General features: G+C 42.7%; 1 protein-coding gene across 3 annotated transcripts in view; it reads left to right on the plus strand.

Annotated features, from left to right (window-relative positions):
• Positions 1 to 17,206, plus strand: part of appa (amyloid beta (A4) precursor protein a) — a 117,549-nt gene that overhangs the window by 37,280 nt on the left and 63,063 nt on the right. For 2 of the 3 annotated variants that reach the window (XM_060898643.1, XM_060898644.1), the window contains exons 2-7: positions 4,088 to 4,255; positions 4,652 to 4,781; positions 7,266 to 7,378; positions 12,621 to 12,808; positions 12,956 to 13,185; positions 13,318 to 13,485. In XM_060898643.1, coding sequence (XP_060754626.1) covers positions 4,088 to 4,255; positions 4,652 to 4,781; positions 7,266 to 7,378; positions 12,621 to 12,808; positions 12,956 to 13,185; positions 13,318 to 13,485 — 997 coding nt within the window. The remainder of the gene's footprint in view (positions 1 to 4,087; positions 4,256 to 4,651; positions 4,782 to 7,265; positions 7,379 to 12,620; positions 12,809 to 12,955; positions 13,186 to 13,317; positions 13,486 to 17,206) is intronic. The other variant, XM_060898645.1, reaches the window with a different exon arrangement.

Consider the following 17,206-nt stretch of genomic DNA (forward strand, 5'->3'; position numbering starts at 1 on the left):
CGAAACTACTTTCGTACCGCAACACCTGTCCACACTAGCAACTATACCGGTACTGTAGCGGTATAACTGTATCGGTAAGAAACCCACAAATGTATGGGCTTCGTACCGGTATAGTATCGGTACTGTAGCACTTCTCTGTAGTGTGGACAGATGAAGCGGCTCTGTATCGATACGAATATAATGCGCAATGAACCATTCCTACTTCTTCCGGCAATACGCACGTGCTTTCCAGCTGTAAATAAAACGTCAAAATGGCTCAAAACGACCGCGGAGCTACATGGAGCAAAGAAAGGAGGGGGAAAGAGGGGGGAAAAGGGAGGGGAAGAGAAGGAAAGGGGGAGACAGTGAGGGGGGAGAAAGGGAGATTCGTTTTCTTTGTTTCTTTCTCAACTGCCTCGCGCGTTTATATACGATTCGACTGAATAAATGACCACCAGAAATACAGACTGTACATTGACAACAAAAAGCACACACATTGTTTCATCCACCATATTCTTGTAAGGAAGTTACTCGGTAACCACGGAAACATTTCGCGCATGCGCATTTCAACTTCGGTGAAAGAAAACCACAAACATTTCTCACTAGTGTGGACAGATGCACTAAACTGTACCGGTATACTTTGTATCGATACAGTTATACCACTTTCGTACCGGTATAAGTGTGAACACAGCATAAGTTATTTAAATCGCAGCGACCCTGAACAGGATAAAGTAGCTATCTGCAACCTTTTTTTGTTGCGTACTGCAGGATCCTCGAGCGTGCGCGCGTGTGAGGGAGAACTCGGAACTGATTTTCAACTCTTGAATGACCTCGAATGACTTTTTAGCTTCCGAATCCTAATAAGTAGCTGTCCGATGGTGGATGTGTGTTTATAAAGTGTATCACATGGTCCTCAAAGGCCACCCTTTTCCTAACATGGACTTCTCATCAAAAGAGCTGCTGTTCTCTTGCCAGCACATTCAGGCTTCTAAAATGATTAAGTAGCACAAAACATTACCTTACTCCCCTCTTCCCATCTTCATCTTCCCTCACATTGTTGTTTCTTCTCCAACACAATGGCGTCTTTGATTAGCATTCTTGCTTTTCACTCTGCTCGCATTCACATCGACAAAGACATTCTCTCACAGGAGTTCCAAACTTCAGCTAAATGGAAATACTAGACTTGAGTGAGGAAGATGTGAGTTTAGGTTTGTAAATTGTGCTTGCACTTTCAAAAACTACCTTTTGATGCTGAACAGTTGTGGGCCTTTTTACAGAACGCCGTGTGGTTTGGTGGGTTTTTTTTGTTCTGTTTTTTTTTTGTCTGAGTCCTGGCCTCTGTAGTCTGTTGGCAGCTTGTACAAAGCTGGAACAGGGATTAATCCTTTTGAAGGCAGGCTTTTCCTTCCTTTCGTAATCACATTAGAGTTGTTTCTAATCCATCCAACTGATATACAGAGACCCATGCAGATCCTGTAGTGCTGGCGGTCTTTGCATTGGAGCACGTTCTTAATGAAATATTAACGATACGTACACACTACACCATGTGGACTTGTATTGTCTCGGTGCCGTGGTTGAGGTGAGGGGCTTGGTCTTGCTTCCAGCTGTCCCTTTACTTGAGGCTTGTTGAAGGTTAGAAATGACTGCGTGTTTACATAAATTGCACAGAATTAAGCAAGGCTTTGCTTTTGGGGGGGGGATTGAACAGCGTGTTAGAAAATGACCTTGTAATCTTTATCATAAAGTAACGCAATGGAAAATGTGCACAAACCTTTCCCAGGTGCACATAGAAATCAACCAAGCATGACAAACACAAAGCTGTTGCATTGTCGCTGTTGGGTGTGTGTGTCGTTCTTTAAGCATTATATCTAGTGCCCATTTTAATCCCATAGAACACCTCAGTAATATTGCTTCCTGCATCCCAATACTGTGTGTCCTGTTTGTTTTTCCCCTCACTGGCTTTTAAAATGCTTTTAACTCTGGAAAAAATTGCTCAGTTATTTTTCCTGTGTATGCACAACAGCGCACGCATATCAACCGATCTGCTCATAATAAATATAAGAAATAATTACACTTAGGGCCTCTGCATGCTCTTGCGACAAGGCTTTCGCAGATAGCTTTTCGCAGACAGTTGTAATTTATCGTTGAGCGGGGAGTAATAGGCGTGCGCGATGTTATTCACCGCCACAACGCAAGGCAGCGCGAAGTCACAAAATCGCTAGGAGTAGTTGGTGGGTGTGGTTAGTGGAGTGTTTATCCTCCGGTTACTTATAATGACTAGAACTGGAGTCGTATAGATGTACATACTTCCTCACTTCCTCGATCAACCGCTCTTCGTGCTGCTCCATCTTCGCTCGTGTTTTTAAAAATGGCAGTCGGGAAAGTAAGGAAGCGGAAGTGCGTGTACAGCGGATGTAGAGTGGACCAATCAGAGCCCTCTTGTCTGTGACGCTGTCTGTGACGCTGTCTGTGAGGCTTCTGCGGTGGTCACAATTTTTGGGAGGTGCGCGCAGAGCGTCTGCGAAGGGGGGGGCTACGCAGACGTCATCTGCGAGGACTGCGTTGTCAGCATAAATTGGCCTTTACTCGAGTTGATCTGCGCCTGGATCAAGTCGAAGTTTATTTATAAAAAAAAAAAAAGGCACTGCTCATCAGCGTCGCAGTTCTCAAGATTGAACCGATTCGCTGTCTTGAATCTGGAATTGAATCGCTGTCCTGAATCATCCGAAGTACATAAAATCCGCATTCCATCTCGCAACAAGTTTTACCTCCAAATAGCCTAAACTATGGCCGACAGATTTTATCCTGAACGCCCACCGTAAAGAGAAACCAATCAAAACCAAAAGAGTGAAAGTGATGATCATGCCGTTACCATGTGAATAGTCTTTTATGAATGTGTAAGTGCACGCTCAGCACTCGACTCCGGTGTGACTGAGGAAGGTGACGAGTTTTCTGTTTTTAGGTAATTTTAAAGCTATAATATTTGGCAGTGGGCACATAGGAAAGTGTAAAGCATAAAGTTTGTCAATATGTTTATCGTGTTTGTATGATGACATCTCGCGAAGATATTTATCTAAATACATGACCTACTCCTTCTAAACCTGCTGAGCTTCACCGGAGAAGCTCTTGACCCCAGAGGGTTAAATAGCCTCAGACTGGGTATTCAAATACACATGCACATGCCAAGTTTAGAACATGAGTCATTGGTGAGCTGTATCTAGTATTTATCGATTCTTTTTTCAGTTTAGATGAGTTCTTCAGAGTGCATTGTATTTCTGCAGCACTCCAGCGCTGTCCTCCATTTGCCAGAGTTAATATCATGAATTATATTATGCTTCGCTTCCTACACTTGGGCTGAATTACATTTCATTCAATCAGCACTAGGTTTCATATAGAAGTGGAACATTGAGAACATTCTCGGGTGGAAACAACCTTCATGAGGGGGGTCTGTGTCAGCTTTCAAGCAAGCCTTGGTGCTGTTTGATTAAGCCGAGAGTACTGGGGTTGTTGGCAGGACTTTATGCATCTCAGGGATTTGGTGATGGCAAGTCGAGTGCCAGAGGGCAAACCTGGATTGCTGCAAACAAAACACAGTGTGTCCTGGATCTAGGCCAGCGAACACAAATGGGGACTGTTTTATGCTCAGAGTGTACTTTGTTCATCCTTTACTGATGATTAAGGAAGGAAGGGAGAACATTCTGACATTGAGTGTGCGATAAGATGGGTGGGTAGAGTACAGGAGCGTGAGTAAACAGCGATGTTCATCTGGCTTGTCCCAGTTTTCCTTCACTGTTATGCAATTTTGCATTATCAGATAGATGGGTGTGCTCTGAGTAATGCAGAACCCTCCCACAGATTTCCTTTCCACTCACTTACGAAGCCAGCCATTGGCATGTGTGGACACGAAGGACAATTCGAAGACCACACACTTGGATACTTTTGATGGCAAATATGGAGAGTCAGATTAAATAAAGTCCATATGTGATGTGTTTAATGGCAACATAACTAACCATGCAAACCTATTCCAAAATAGAAAGATAGCCCAGTATAAACCGTTTCCTGGTTGTTTGGTTTAAAAGTCTAAATGTTGGAAAAAATCTGTTTCCAGATGCCATTAGAAGAAGGACCAGGCTTACTGGCCGAGCCACAAGTTGCCATGTTTTGCGAGAAACTCAATATGCACATGAACATCCAGAGTGGCAAGTGGGAGCCAGACCCTTCAGGAACCAAGAGCTGCGTGAACACCAAGGAGGGTATCCTTCAGTACTGCCAAGAGGTAAGAAAGAGTCAAAGCATACAGACGGATCTTTGAGCGAGAAATAATACATGGATAAAGGAAGCTACAAAGGACTTTAAAAAAAAAAATGCCAACGTGGAAATGGGTGGTGATGAAAAGCTGAAGGAAAGAAAAGGATCTAAAGATGGGTGGGGCTGTGGTTTAGTACTAGGAACACACCTTAGTCAGCTCATAAAGGCTGATTAGTGAAGTATGATGGATTAGAAGAAACATAATACCCAGAACATGCAGCATAAAGGAATAGGATATTTTGTTTGGGCAGGGGGGTGTTATTGTCGAACGCATGAGATGGAGTAATTATTGTAGTAGAGGTGTAATCCTGTCTGTTGTGGTTTTCCTGGCCTCCAAGGTTCTGAAGGTTTGTTGTTCCCTCAGGTCTACCCAGATCTGCAGATCACAAACGTGGTGGAAGCCAATCAGCCGGTCAGCATCCAGAACTGGTGCAAGAAGGGTCGGAAGCAGTGCCGCAGTCATGTGCACGTTGTAGTGCCTTACCGCTGCCTTGGTGTGTACTCGTGTCCGTGTGTATACAGTGCCAGTCAAAAGTTTGGACACTCCCAGTTCAATGGGTTTTATTATTTTTATTAATTAAAACTCCATGTCTTAAAGTAATGATGGAGGTAATTTATCTTTCCTTAGCTGAGTGGTTCTTGACATAATGTGGAATAGGGCTATTTACTGTATGTTATTTACTGTTTGACGGCAAGAAACTTGTCCACTAATCAAATTTTGATGAGGCACACTAGTTAATTGAAAAGCATTCCAGGCGACTGCCTCATGAAGCAGGTTAAGATAATGCCAGTAGTGTGTAAAGCATCAAGGTAAACGGTGTCTACTCATTTTTTTTTTTTTAAGTTTCATATTTTAGATTTTTCAACCACATAATTCCATTTATTTTTTTCGCGGTCCAAATCCTGCGCTCTGATTGGTTGGCGAGCGGGTCCGTATCCTACGGTACGGACCCCGGTTACGGACCTCTGGCGACTCGCTTGTTCACAACAAACATAGCTTTTTTTTTTTTGTCAACATTTATCTTTTTTTTTTTTTTTTTTTTTATAAGATTTATTTAAAAGATTATCAAAAATCTTATAAATTTTCCAGCATTTCTCAGGAGAATAGCATTAATTTTACATCAATGATAGCGATAACGACGGTGTTCACAGCGAAAGCGAGTTTTACTACCCTGAGGAAGAAGAAATAAAAGAAAACCTTTCAGGAGAAAGCTAAAAACCTGTAATTTGCTAACGCTGAGCAAAAACATGGCTGAATCCTGAATGACTCCTATTTGTATAAATGGGGCACTACATAGGTGGCAAAATGTAGTTTTTTTTTTTTTTTCTGCCATGGAAGTACACTTGTATACCGAGGAGGAAGGCATTTGCATTACAGCCGTGAATGAGGATTCAAAATGGCGGCTCGGCTTGGTTTTCCCTTTCGGACGCTCTCGTTTTCTGTTAGAATTTGGTAAAGAAAAAATAAATATATTATTTACCAGCTTAAGTTCGGTCCGTATGGTGAAACACCGTGACCTCGGCCCAGAGGGCCTCGCTCAGTACTTTCAAGACCTCGGTCACGGTATTTCACGATACGGACCTCCCAGCTGGTAAATAACATGTATGTTCCAGATGTTATTTAATAGTTTTGATGTCTTCAGTATTGTTACAATACAGAAAAACCTATGAATGAGTAGGGGTGTCCAAACTTTTGACTGATACTGTAAAATAAAATAAAAATTTCTTTCAGTATTTCTGTATTTTTATTTGTATTAAAGAGGTCAAGTAAGTACCTAAAATGACTGGTTCTAAAGACAAACCTAAAAGGTGATTTCTAAATCTATTCAACAAATCCTAGAAAGAGTGACTTTGTTTTCCATAATTATTTTTCTTGCTTGTATAGTATGTAGTAGATGATAAGCCTTTGGTGTCCTGAAGCAAGGGTTTGTTTCCGTTGTACTGATGGTAAATAGTCATTTCTTGTGCCTGTGAGACATTCACTGGACAGAACGTGTACACATTCTGTCCAGTCCGTACCAGTGGATGTCTCACAGGCACAAGAAATGACTATTTACCGTAGTAAATATTTGCATTTATTGTTAAACCTCTGCTCCAAAGGGGAAGGGTATACTGGTTTACCTCTGTTTGTCTGTATTTCCATCCATCCGAAACACCCTTTTTCTCAGCAACCACGAATCCTAGCCACTTGGTACCAAACTTCAGCTTGGGGTTATATACCATGTATACTGTTTTCAGGTCTGTCCCACATCGACTTCCTGTTTACCGACTGAATGTATTTACGAAACATGTAGCATGGATCTACAAAATTTTCGTAACGCTTTTCTCAGCAACTACAAATCACAACTGCTTGATATTTGGTACCGAGCTTCAGCTTGGGGTTCTATACCGTTTTAAGGTCTGTCGCACATCGACTTCCTGTTTACCAACTGAATGTGTTTATGAAACATATAAGGTGGATTTTGATGCCATTTCAAAATGGCAGTTTACCAGGATGTATTTGTTGAAGTCAGCATTCATAATAAGTGTCCTGTTCCTTCAATCGCTTGCGTTCTGATATAAAGCCTAGGTCACAACCGGACGTACGATTTTTTTTTTTTTTTTTTTGGCCATGCAATTTTTGGCATTTCCCAAATCGCTGCGTGCTGCCTTTTTTTTTTATTTTTTTTATTTTTTATTATTTTTTTTTTTGTTCGTGGAGAAAGACGCACGTTGGCCGTAAGTTTGTCCTGCAACCTGAAAAAAAACGTAAGCGCCCGTAGAGTTTGTTTGACATGACAAAGAACCTCTGCGGCCAGTCTACGGCTCGAAAATCAGCACGTCACACACGCGCCCTCCGTGCGTTTCTTGCATTTTTTGCACGTAGACCGGCCATAGGAGCACGTACGGCCGGTTGTGACCGAGGCATAAGCGAGAGCCAGGGGATACAGAAGTGAGCAGTAGCTCACGGTTGATCTTGTTTGTGTTTTGATGTACAGTGGGCGAGTTTGTGAGTGACGCTTTGTTGGTTCCCGATAAGTGCAAGTTCCTACACCAGGAGCAGATGGACATGTGTGAGAGTCACCTGCACTGGCACACTGTAGCCAAAGAGGTGAGTAACGTCAACTTGCTGTATATACAGACCCTCCACTTCATTTCAGCTATATGCTGTAGAACCGACACATTGAGCTTAGCCCAGCAAGTCTACAGAACAGTCTGGACATCTCCTCCCAGCAGCTTTTAAAACACTTAATGTTGTTATAAAAAGCAGTAGTTGTAATAAATAAATAAATCAGCCCAAGGTAACTTGCTAATAGTATCGGGGTACAGTGATTTGTGTAACAAGTGCCTTTTAAAGACGTAGCAGTTTCTCAGACTCAATCATTTAAAAAAAAAAACCTTGCCATTAAATTGAAAATGTGATGCAAACAAATTGATTAATCAGTCTACATTTATACATTGTAAATAAGCTGCATTTACATGATGTCCATTCATCCAATTTATTCTTCACTCACTCACTTCTTCCAGCTTTTCCCAATTACATGTGTGGGGTTGCTGCCATGTGGACCCTGTTGATCCACATGTCATATTAGTTAGAGCACAGTTTTATGCCGGATGCCCTTCCTGCCGCAACTCTCCCATTTCCAGGCTTGGGAAGCAACCATTCACACCTACGGACAATTTAGAGTAGCCAGTTAATCGAACCGCATGTCTTTGGACTGTGGGGGAAACCCACACAGACACGGGGAGAACATGCAAACTCCACACAGAAAGGTCCCTGTCGGCCGCTGGGCTCGAACCCAGAACCTTCTTGCTGTAAGGCAACAGTGCTAACCACTACACCACCGTGCCACCCCACTATCCATTTTATTCTTATTGTATATAAATTGTAATGTGTACAAAATTTTTTAATTTTTTTCCTAAAATATTCAGAAATTTTGATCATTTCAATTTGTCTCTCAGATTAACTTGAACATTATCCTAGCAGTATTGGCTCGGGCACAATATTCCCAACCCAGAACTGCTTGTATAGAGAGTGAACTATAAACAACTCCCACAAACTGAACCTTCATTAACGCCGAAAACGTAGCTGGTTTTATCATAGCTAGCGTACAGTTTGTCAGATTGTAAAGTCTCTTCCCTATGTTTCTGCTAAATACCTTATGCCGCCATCTCTGTTAGTTTGTAATCCTGTTTCAGCATTCATAGGTTCTGATGATTCTATTCCTGTCTCAAGTAAATGCAAAAAAAGGGCAAGACATGACAAAGCATATTGCAAAGAAAATATTGTCTATGGATGGCTTGTCAAATGTACCATGTGGCAGTCTAGGAAAGCTGTTCAGAATAATATTCTCAGTCATTCATTCTTCTTCAGTAAGAGCTATCTTCTGTTCAAGGTCACCGTGGCGCTGGAGCCTTTCCCGGTAACACTGGACACAATGGGCGCTTTCAGACCAAATGGTTATTGGGACTTGTTGAGAGGAACTACCGACTGGGATGCTTCCTGAGAACTACATACTATTTCTGCTTGCGTTTGCACAACTAGTAGGAACGCTGGAGTGACGTAATCCAGCTTGCTAGTGTGACATTAGTGAAGATTTTTATATTTCGCTTAGATGAGTCAAAATCGTGCTGTATTTCCTCTGTCAAATATAGGCTCAATACAGCCTGGACTTCTGTCAGTCCTTTTTGTCAAAATTTTTTTTTTTTAAATATACAACCCCAATTCCAAAAAAGTTGGGAAAAGTACAAATTGTAAATAAAAACGGAATGCAATAATTTACAAATCTCAAAAACTGATATTGTATTCACAATAGAACATAGACAACATATCAAATGTCAAAAGTGAGACATTTTGAAATTTCATGCCAAATATGGGCTCATTTGAAATTTCATGACAGAAACGCATCTCAAAAAAGTTGGGACAGGGGCAATAAGAGGCTGGAAAAGTTAAAGGTACAAAAAAGGAACAGCTGGAGGACCAAATTGCAACTCATTAGGTCAATTGGCAATAGGTCATTAACATGACTGGGTATAAAAAGAGCATCTTGGAGTGGCAGCGGCTCTCAGAAGTAAAGATGGGAAGAGGATCACCAATCCCCCTAATTCTGCGCCGACAAATAGTGGAGCAATATCAGAAAGGAGTTTGACAGTGTAAAATTGCAAAGAGTTTGAACATATCATCATCTACAGTGCATAATATCATCAAAAGATTCAGAGAATCTGGAAGAATCTCTGTGCGTAAGGGTCAAGGCCAGAAAACCATACTGGGTGCCCGTGATCTTCGGGCCCTTAGACGGCACTGCATCACATACAGGCATGCTTCTGTATTGGAAATCACAAAATGGGCTCAGGAATATTTCCAGAGAACATTATCTGTGAACACAATTCACCGTGCCATCCGCCGTTGCCAGCTAAAACTCTATAGTTCAAAGAAGAAGCCGTATCTAAACATGATCCAGAAGCGCAGACGTCTTCTCTGGGCCAAGGCTCGTTTAAAATGGACTGTGGCAAAGTGGAAAACTGTTCTGTGGTCAGACGAATCGAAATTTAAAGTTCTTTATGGAAATCAGGGACGCCATGTCATTCGGACTAAAGAGGAGAAGGACGACCCAAGTTATCATCAGCGCTCAGTTCAGAAGCCTGCATCTCTGATGGTATGGGGTTGCATTAGTGCGTGTGGCATGGGCAGCTTACACATCTGGAAAGACACCATCAATGCTGAAAGGTATATCCAGGTTCTAGAGCAACATATGCTCCCATCCAGACGACGTCTCTTTCAGGGAAGACCTTGCATTTCCCAACATGACAATGCCAAACCACATACTGCATCAATTACAGCATCATGGCTGCGTAGAAGAAGGGTCCGGGTACTGAACTGGCCAGCCTGCAGTCCAGATCTTTCACCCATAGAAAACATTTGGCGCATCATAAAACGGAAGATACGACAAAAAAGACCTAAGACAGTTGAGCACCTAGAATCCTACATTAGACAAGAATGGGTTAACATTCCTATCCCTAAACTTGAGCAGCTTGTCTCCTCAGTCCCCAGACGTTTACAGACTGTTGTAAAGAGAAAAGGGGATGTCTCACAGTGGTAAACATGGCCTTGTCCCAACTTTTTTGAGATGTGCTGTTGTCATGAAATTTAAAATCACCTAATTTTTCTCTTTAAATGATACATTTTCTCAGTTTAAACATTTGATATGTCATCTATGTTCTATTCTGAATAAAATATGGAATTTTGAAACTTCCACATCATTGCATTCCGTTTTTATTTACAATTTGTATTTTGTCCCAACTTTTTTGGAATTGGGGTTGTATAAACACTGATATTAAAAGCTGTTTACACAGCTAACGTTTTACACAGAGCTTTAAAAAATGGTAGTTGCTGGTGCTGCATGGGCTGGTGTTCGACCAATCAATGTAGGATTACATCTGGACCAGTGCTTTAAGTGGGGGGGGAGTGCCAGTAACCCACATATTCACCTTGTTGGCATACGAGTCAGGCGGTCGGTATCAGCCGATCAAGTAATACATTCTGAATTTCTACAGTAAATAAAAGATAGGAAGACAATGCCGATTTTCACAATCAGTTTATTAAACAAACTACTTCAGTCAAAGAAGGCATCATGTTGTCTCTTGACTGTCGGAGAGCTGTCATCATCCGACTTCATTTCGACTCTTTGTGCCCTTTTATACCCATGCCAACATTACTGTCCTGCTTTTGTTTTTCCCATTTGTTGTTCCCGACTTCTCCGTGAACAAGCGTCATGTAGTTCCGCGAGCGCCACGTAGTGCACCCTCGGTAATGTAGTTTAAATGCCATAATGAATCTCCAAGAGACACTCTGATATGGAGAGGACAGGAAAAGGGAACTGTGAGCTTGTGGGAAGTCCCAGTACGCCAGGAGTTAAACTCTAGAAGTGGCGGTACTGCATACCGGCCCACTTAAAGGAACAGTCCACCGTACTTCAATAATGAAATATGCTCTTATCTGAATTGAGACGAGATGCTCCGTACCTCTCCGAGCTTTGCGTGACCTCCCAGTCAGTCAGACGCGCTGTCGCTCCTGTTAGCAATGTAGCTAGGCTCAGTATGGCCAATGGTATTTTTTGGGGCTGTAGTTAGATGCGACCAAACTCTTCCGCGTTTTTCCTGTTTACATAGGTTTATATGACCAGTGATATGAAACAAGTTCAGTTACACAAATTGAAACGTAGCGATTTTCTATGCTATGGAAAGTCCGCACTATAATGACAGGCGTACTAACACCTTCTGCGCGCTTCGGCAGCGCATTGATATCTGAGCTCCGTATCAATGCGCTGCCGAAGCGCGCAGAAGGTGTTAGTACGCCTGTCATTATAGTACGGACTTTCCATAGCATAGAAAATCGCTACGTTTCAATTTGTGTAACTGAACTTGTTTCATGTCACTGGTCATATAAACCTATGTAAACAGGAAAAACGCGGAAGAGTTTGGTCGCATCTAACTACAACCCCAAAAAATACCGTTGGCCATACTGAGCCTAGCTACATTGCTAACAGGAGTGACAGCGCGTCTGACTGCGTCTGACTGACTGGGAGGTTGTGCAAAGCTCGGAGAGGTACGGAGCAGCTCGTCTCAATTCAGATAAGAGCATATTTCATTATGGAAGTACGGTGGACTGTTCCTTTAAAGCACTGACCTGGACTAATCAACATGAACTTGCTTTACTCGTGGTTCCTTTTGTGCTGGGAGAGTACCTACCCTGAAGTAGGAGCTTAAAAAAAAAAAGTCCCTCAAAATGGCGTTCTAAGAACTATGATCATCCTCAGTTTCTGCAGTGTGGAAACACAGAGGGAACTTCCTTCAACAGTTCTGATAACTATGAAAAAAGTTCCTCTGGTCCAAAAGCACCTCATGTCAGAATTCATCCCAGATCGGACACCAGTTTATCTCAATTCTGAACTGTACGTGGTAGAAATGATCAGAATTTGTGAAGGGTTTCCCTCAGGCTGCGCCACTTATTCTGCTGTCACCAGAGAGAGAGAGTCAGTTTTCTCTCTCTCACTCACACACGCCACACGTCTCTCGTTCTAAAAGGATTTGCAGTGAATTAACTCAATGACCATTATTGAACATGTCTAATAAACAGTATCGGCCAATTACGCTTATTAGATCAGTGCCATGAATAATCAGGGATCGTTCTCATAACCTGCGAAGATAAAATCCGAGCTTATTGCTGCTGCAGGCCTGCATTTGCGCTTCCCACAGCAAGCATTTAGAAGGAATTAGAATTATCTTGAAGCGAATGAAATGGTATTGAATCTGTCACACTAACAATTCCTGATCATTTTTCATCCCCTCTGTAGTCTTGCAGCGATCATACCATGAACCTACATGACTATGGGATGTTGTTGCCATGTGCCATCGACCGTTTCCGTGGCGTGGAGTTTGTGTGCTGCCCAGTGGAGACGGAGCAGGAAAAGGACGACGCAGACGAGGAGGACGATTCAGACGTCTGGTGGGGAGGAGCCGAGACCGACTATTCTGATAACAGGTGCATGCTGCCACACGCTCGACCCACGCAGGAATCGGTCTTACTGCATCGAGACACATTTTTTTTTTTTCTTTCCCAATTCAAATGGTTCTCTTTTCAGTATATTAAAATGAATACATTTTTTAATACAACAAATCCAACTTGTAGCATGACTCGGGAGGTGGAGCCTGCAGAGGTGGCACATGCAATGGTTGAGGATGATCTCTTTGAAGATGAAGAGGAGATTCTAGATAATGACCAGGATGGTGATGGAGAGGAAGGGGAGGAGGAAGACGACGAGATTTTTGACGAACGCAATGACAACGAGCAGACCAGCAACATCGCCATGACTACCACTACAACCACCACGACGGAGTCGGTCGAAGAAGTGGTCCGAGGTAAGAAACGCAGTGCATGTCAGCATGTGCGTTGTGTATACATCTGCATGTGCAAAATGGATGAGAATGGAAGACAAGTGTTTAAACCCTATGAAACATTGATAGCCACTGGTTGTGTGTGTGCTCTCTCAGAAGTGTGTTGGGCGAACGCAGAGACTGGGCCGTGCAGGGCCATGTTTTCCCGCTGGTATTTTGTGAAGGAAGAGGGTCGCTGCGCTCCCTTCATCTATGGGGGCTGCGGAGGCAACCGTAATAACTTTGAGTCGGAGGAATACTGCCTATCTGTCTGCGGTGGCGTGTGTAAGTCACGAGTGTGTGTGGATACACCCGCTCTCTCTGTAACCGCACTGTCTACCTTTTCTAACCTTCCTCACACTGCTCGCTCACACTTCCGTTGACTTTGTGTGTTCTTCATGGTATTGACTGTTTCTCTGCTGTGGAGTTTGAATTGCTCCTTCAACACGTGTGTGTGCACACACGCTGACACACCTTCATGCTGAGTCAGCATCCACGCACCATATGTCGCTGTCCTTGTCCTCCTTGCTTTCTCTCAAACGCAATAACTGGCCTCCCACCGCGTGCCCCTGAGGGATCTGCGATGACACACTCGCACTTCGATCACTGTATATTTCACACTCATTCAGTCACAGCTTGTGTAATCGATGACAAAGATGCTTGGCCCGTTCTCTGTCTGACACGGGGTGAAGCGTGTGTTTTTTTTCATGTTTGATCAGTTACTCAACAACCATCTGAACTTGACCCTCACAAAAGCCTTTATTTAGTATTGATAAGGAGTAGGTGAGCTTTAAACAATATGATTTACACCATATGGTTTAACCCACTGGCGGCTCGTTAATAGGGGCAATTTGGGCGACGCACTCCCAAACGGAGATTTATTTATTTATTTTTTAATCTACTCCTACTACCATGGCAACAGTAATGTCATCGTCCAATCAGGCTAAAGGCCAATTTATGCTGACAACCCAGTCCTCGCAGACGGTGTCGCAGACAGCCAACTACTCCTAGCGACTTCGCGTCCCCTTGCGTTGTGCCGGTGAATAACATCGCGCACGCCTATTAATCCCCGCTCAACAATAAATTACAACTGTCTGCGAAAAGCTATTTGCGAAAGCCTTGTCGCATGAGCATGCAGAGGCCTTAAGGTCGCGCCTGGTGTAGCCACGCCCTTTTGGTGCGATTTCTGTCAGGTTCAGATTTGCCCCCAAATCTCCCATTGACAGTAATGGTATGTACGTTTTTTTTTTTTTTTTTCGAAAAATCATGCTCCCAATGCATTTTCTATTAGGTTTTATGTGCTAGCACAAGCAGCGTGCTTACGTCATACGCCTGTTGCACGGGAAATGTGTGAACATTCTATGAAGAAGATGGCGAGTATTGAGTGCAACAATACGATAGCGTCTCTGAAAGAAGTTCCCTTTAGTCGTCGTGCCAATGAGGAGAAAACGGCAATCAAACAGCTAGGACCTCCTAGACCGAATTTAAACATCAAGCAAGTGTCTACGAAGGGGGAGAAGACCTACTCAAGAGGTTTTAACAAGAACTGGCACCACCGGAAAACTTGGCTAGCTGGCTGTGATGTAGTCAATGCTCTTTTTTGCTACCCTTGCGTTCTCTTCCACCCTGGAAGTAGCACAGCAGACAGTACAGCGTGGACCATAAACGGAGTTACAGATATGTATCATCTCTCCGAGAAAGTGAAGAAGCACGAGAATTCAAAGATTCACATGGACAGCTGTCTGAAATTTTCAGCCTTTGGGAGAGTAAACATTGCCACACAGCTGGATGAGGGGTATCGGCTAGCAGTTCGTCGTCACAATGATGAGGTGAGCAAGAACCGACACGTACTCAATCGGCTCATTCAGTGTGTGAAGTTTTGCGGGGTTTTCGACATTTATGGTCCGTGTAGACATAACGGGGGAAAATTGCCCCCCCTGAAAAAAAATTCAGGAGCCGTCACTGGTTTAACCTCCAAATCTTGTTTGGAAAAGGCTTCTGAAATTCTCCTGGGATCAGTTCATTGACTTGATTTGATGTCATAATTTTGTTTTTTTTAAATGCCAAATGCAAAACCAAAAACCCCTGGACTTTGTACGTGTTGGTCCGTGTACTTTTTCGTTCATTCATTATTCTATTTTGGAATGAAAGATGAAATTTAAAAAAGGGTGCAGCTTGGTGTTTTATTTAAAACAATACAAGCAGAAATGGCTCTATTTTGTTTTCGAAATGTATTGCCATCATCAAATAGTAGTATTAGAAAAGTGGACAGCACTTCTGATCGTTTTCTTATTTTGTAATATTCATTTATTCCTTTATTGAATTTCATTTGACTGATCTTATATTTCACCCGGAAGTAAATTGCACCGCCTGGCTCGCGCTCACTCATGTCTCACTCACAACACACGACGACGATAGATCGACCTCCAGCAAGTTCATGGATGCTATGCAGTACATGCTCTGCAAATAAAGTCGGAATATGCCTCCAAAGACGCCATGTCATGCGGATGAGAATAAACAAACCATAACGCTCCCAACTCGCCCACAAGCTTAGGCTTCCAGGTCACCCAAAACCTAAGTTCTAAGTAAACTAAAACGCAATTCAGAATGGCATTTTTCAAAATTGCTTTTTCCCTTTTTCTGCCGTTCAATGACTCATTTTCAATAACTAAAAATACATCAAAACATGGCTCTGGATTCCATTTCACAAGTCCTACACAAGTGTAAAAATTCATAAACGAGTCCTTTTTCATTTCTCATGTGACTTCCAAAATAGAATAATGAATGAACGTAAAAGTACACGGACCTGTGTTCAGGCTGAAAGTGCACATTTCAGTTCAGATGCTGTTTCTATCTTTGCAGTTTGAAGAGCAAAAATGCCAGTTAAAGGAACAGTCCACCGTACTTCCATAATGAAATATGCTCTTATCTGAATTGAGACGAGCTGCTCCGTACCTCTCCGAGCTTTGCGCGACCTCCCAGTCAGTCAGACGCGCTGTCACTCCTGTTAGCAATGTAGCTAGGCTCAGTATGGCCAATGGTATTTTTTGGGGCTGTAGTTAGATGCGACCAAACTCTTCCGCGTTTTTCCTGTTTACATAGGTTTATATGACCAGTGATATGAAACAAGTTCAGTTACACAAATTGAAACGTAGCGATTTTCTATGCTATGGAAAGTCCGCACTATAATGACAGGCGTACTAACACCTTCTGCGCGCTTCGGCAGCGCATTGATATCTGAGCTCCGTATCAATGCGCTGTCGAAGCGCGCAGAAGGTGTTAGTACGCCTGTCATTATAGTGCGCACTTTCCATAGCATAGAAAATCGCTACGTTTCAATTTGTGTAACTGAACTTGTTTCATATCACTGGTCATATAAACCTATGTAAACAGGAAAAATGCGGAAGAGTTTGGTCGCATCTAACTACAGCCCCAAAAAATACCATTGGCCATACTGAGCCTAGCTACATTGCTAACAGGAGTGACAGCGCGTCTGACTGACTGGGAGGTCGCGCAAAGCTCGGAGAGGTACGGAGCAGCTCACCTCAATTCAGATAAGAGCATATTTCATTATGGAAGTACGGTGGACTGTTCCTTTAAGTTCCCGTTGTCTACTTTGAGGCGCATAATATAACTGTGACTTGATGTCCTGAAAAGGATCTGAATGTAATTTATGGTACATTTTTTATTTTTGTATAAAATAAACACACACAATATACACTCTAAACTGTAGCAGAAGTAACGTTTTTTTGTTTTTTTTTTTCCTCCCTTAGTCATATTTTTCTGTGACTGACTGTCAAATGTAATTGTATTAATCATGGTGCACCGCGTCGGCACTTCCGCACTATTATGTTGTACCCTGTTGAGAGTTGACAGGTTAAAGGAGAATTTGGGCGTAATAAGGTTTTGGGACACCAGAACAGCTTCAGTGCTGCTTGCCATAGGTTCTACACCTCTCTGGAACCGTACTATAGGGATGAACACTGTTCTCCCAAAAAATATTTCC

Source organism: Neoarius graeffei, chromosome 18 (assembly GCF_027579695.1).
Source record: "Neoarius graeffei isolate fNeoGra1 chromosome 18, fNeoGra1.pri, whole genome shotgun sequence".
NCBI classification, from domain to species: domain Eukaryota; kingdom Metazoa; phylum Chordata; class Actinopteri; order Siluriformes; family Ariidae; genus Neoarius; species Neoarius graeffei.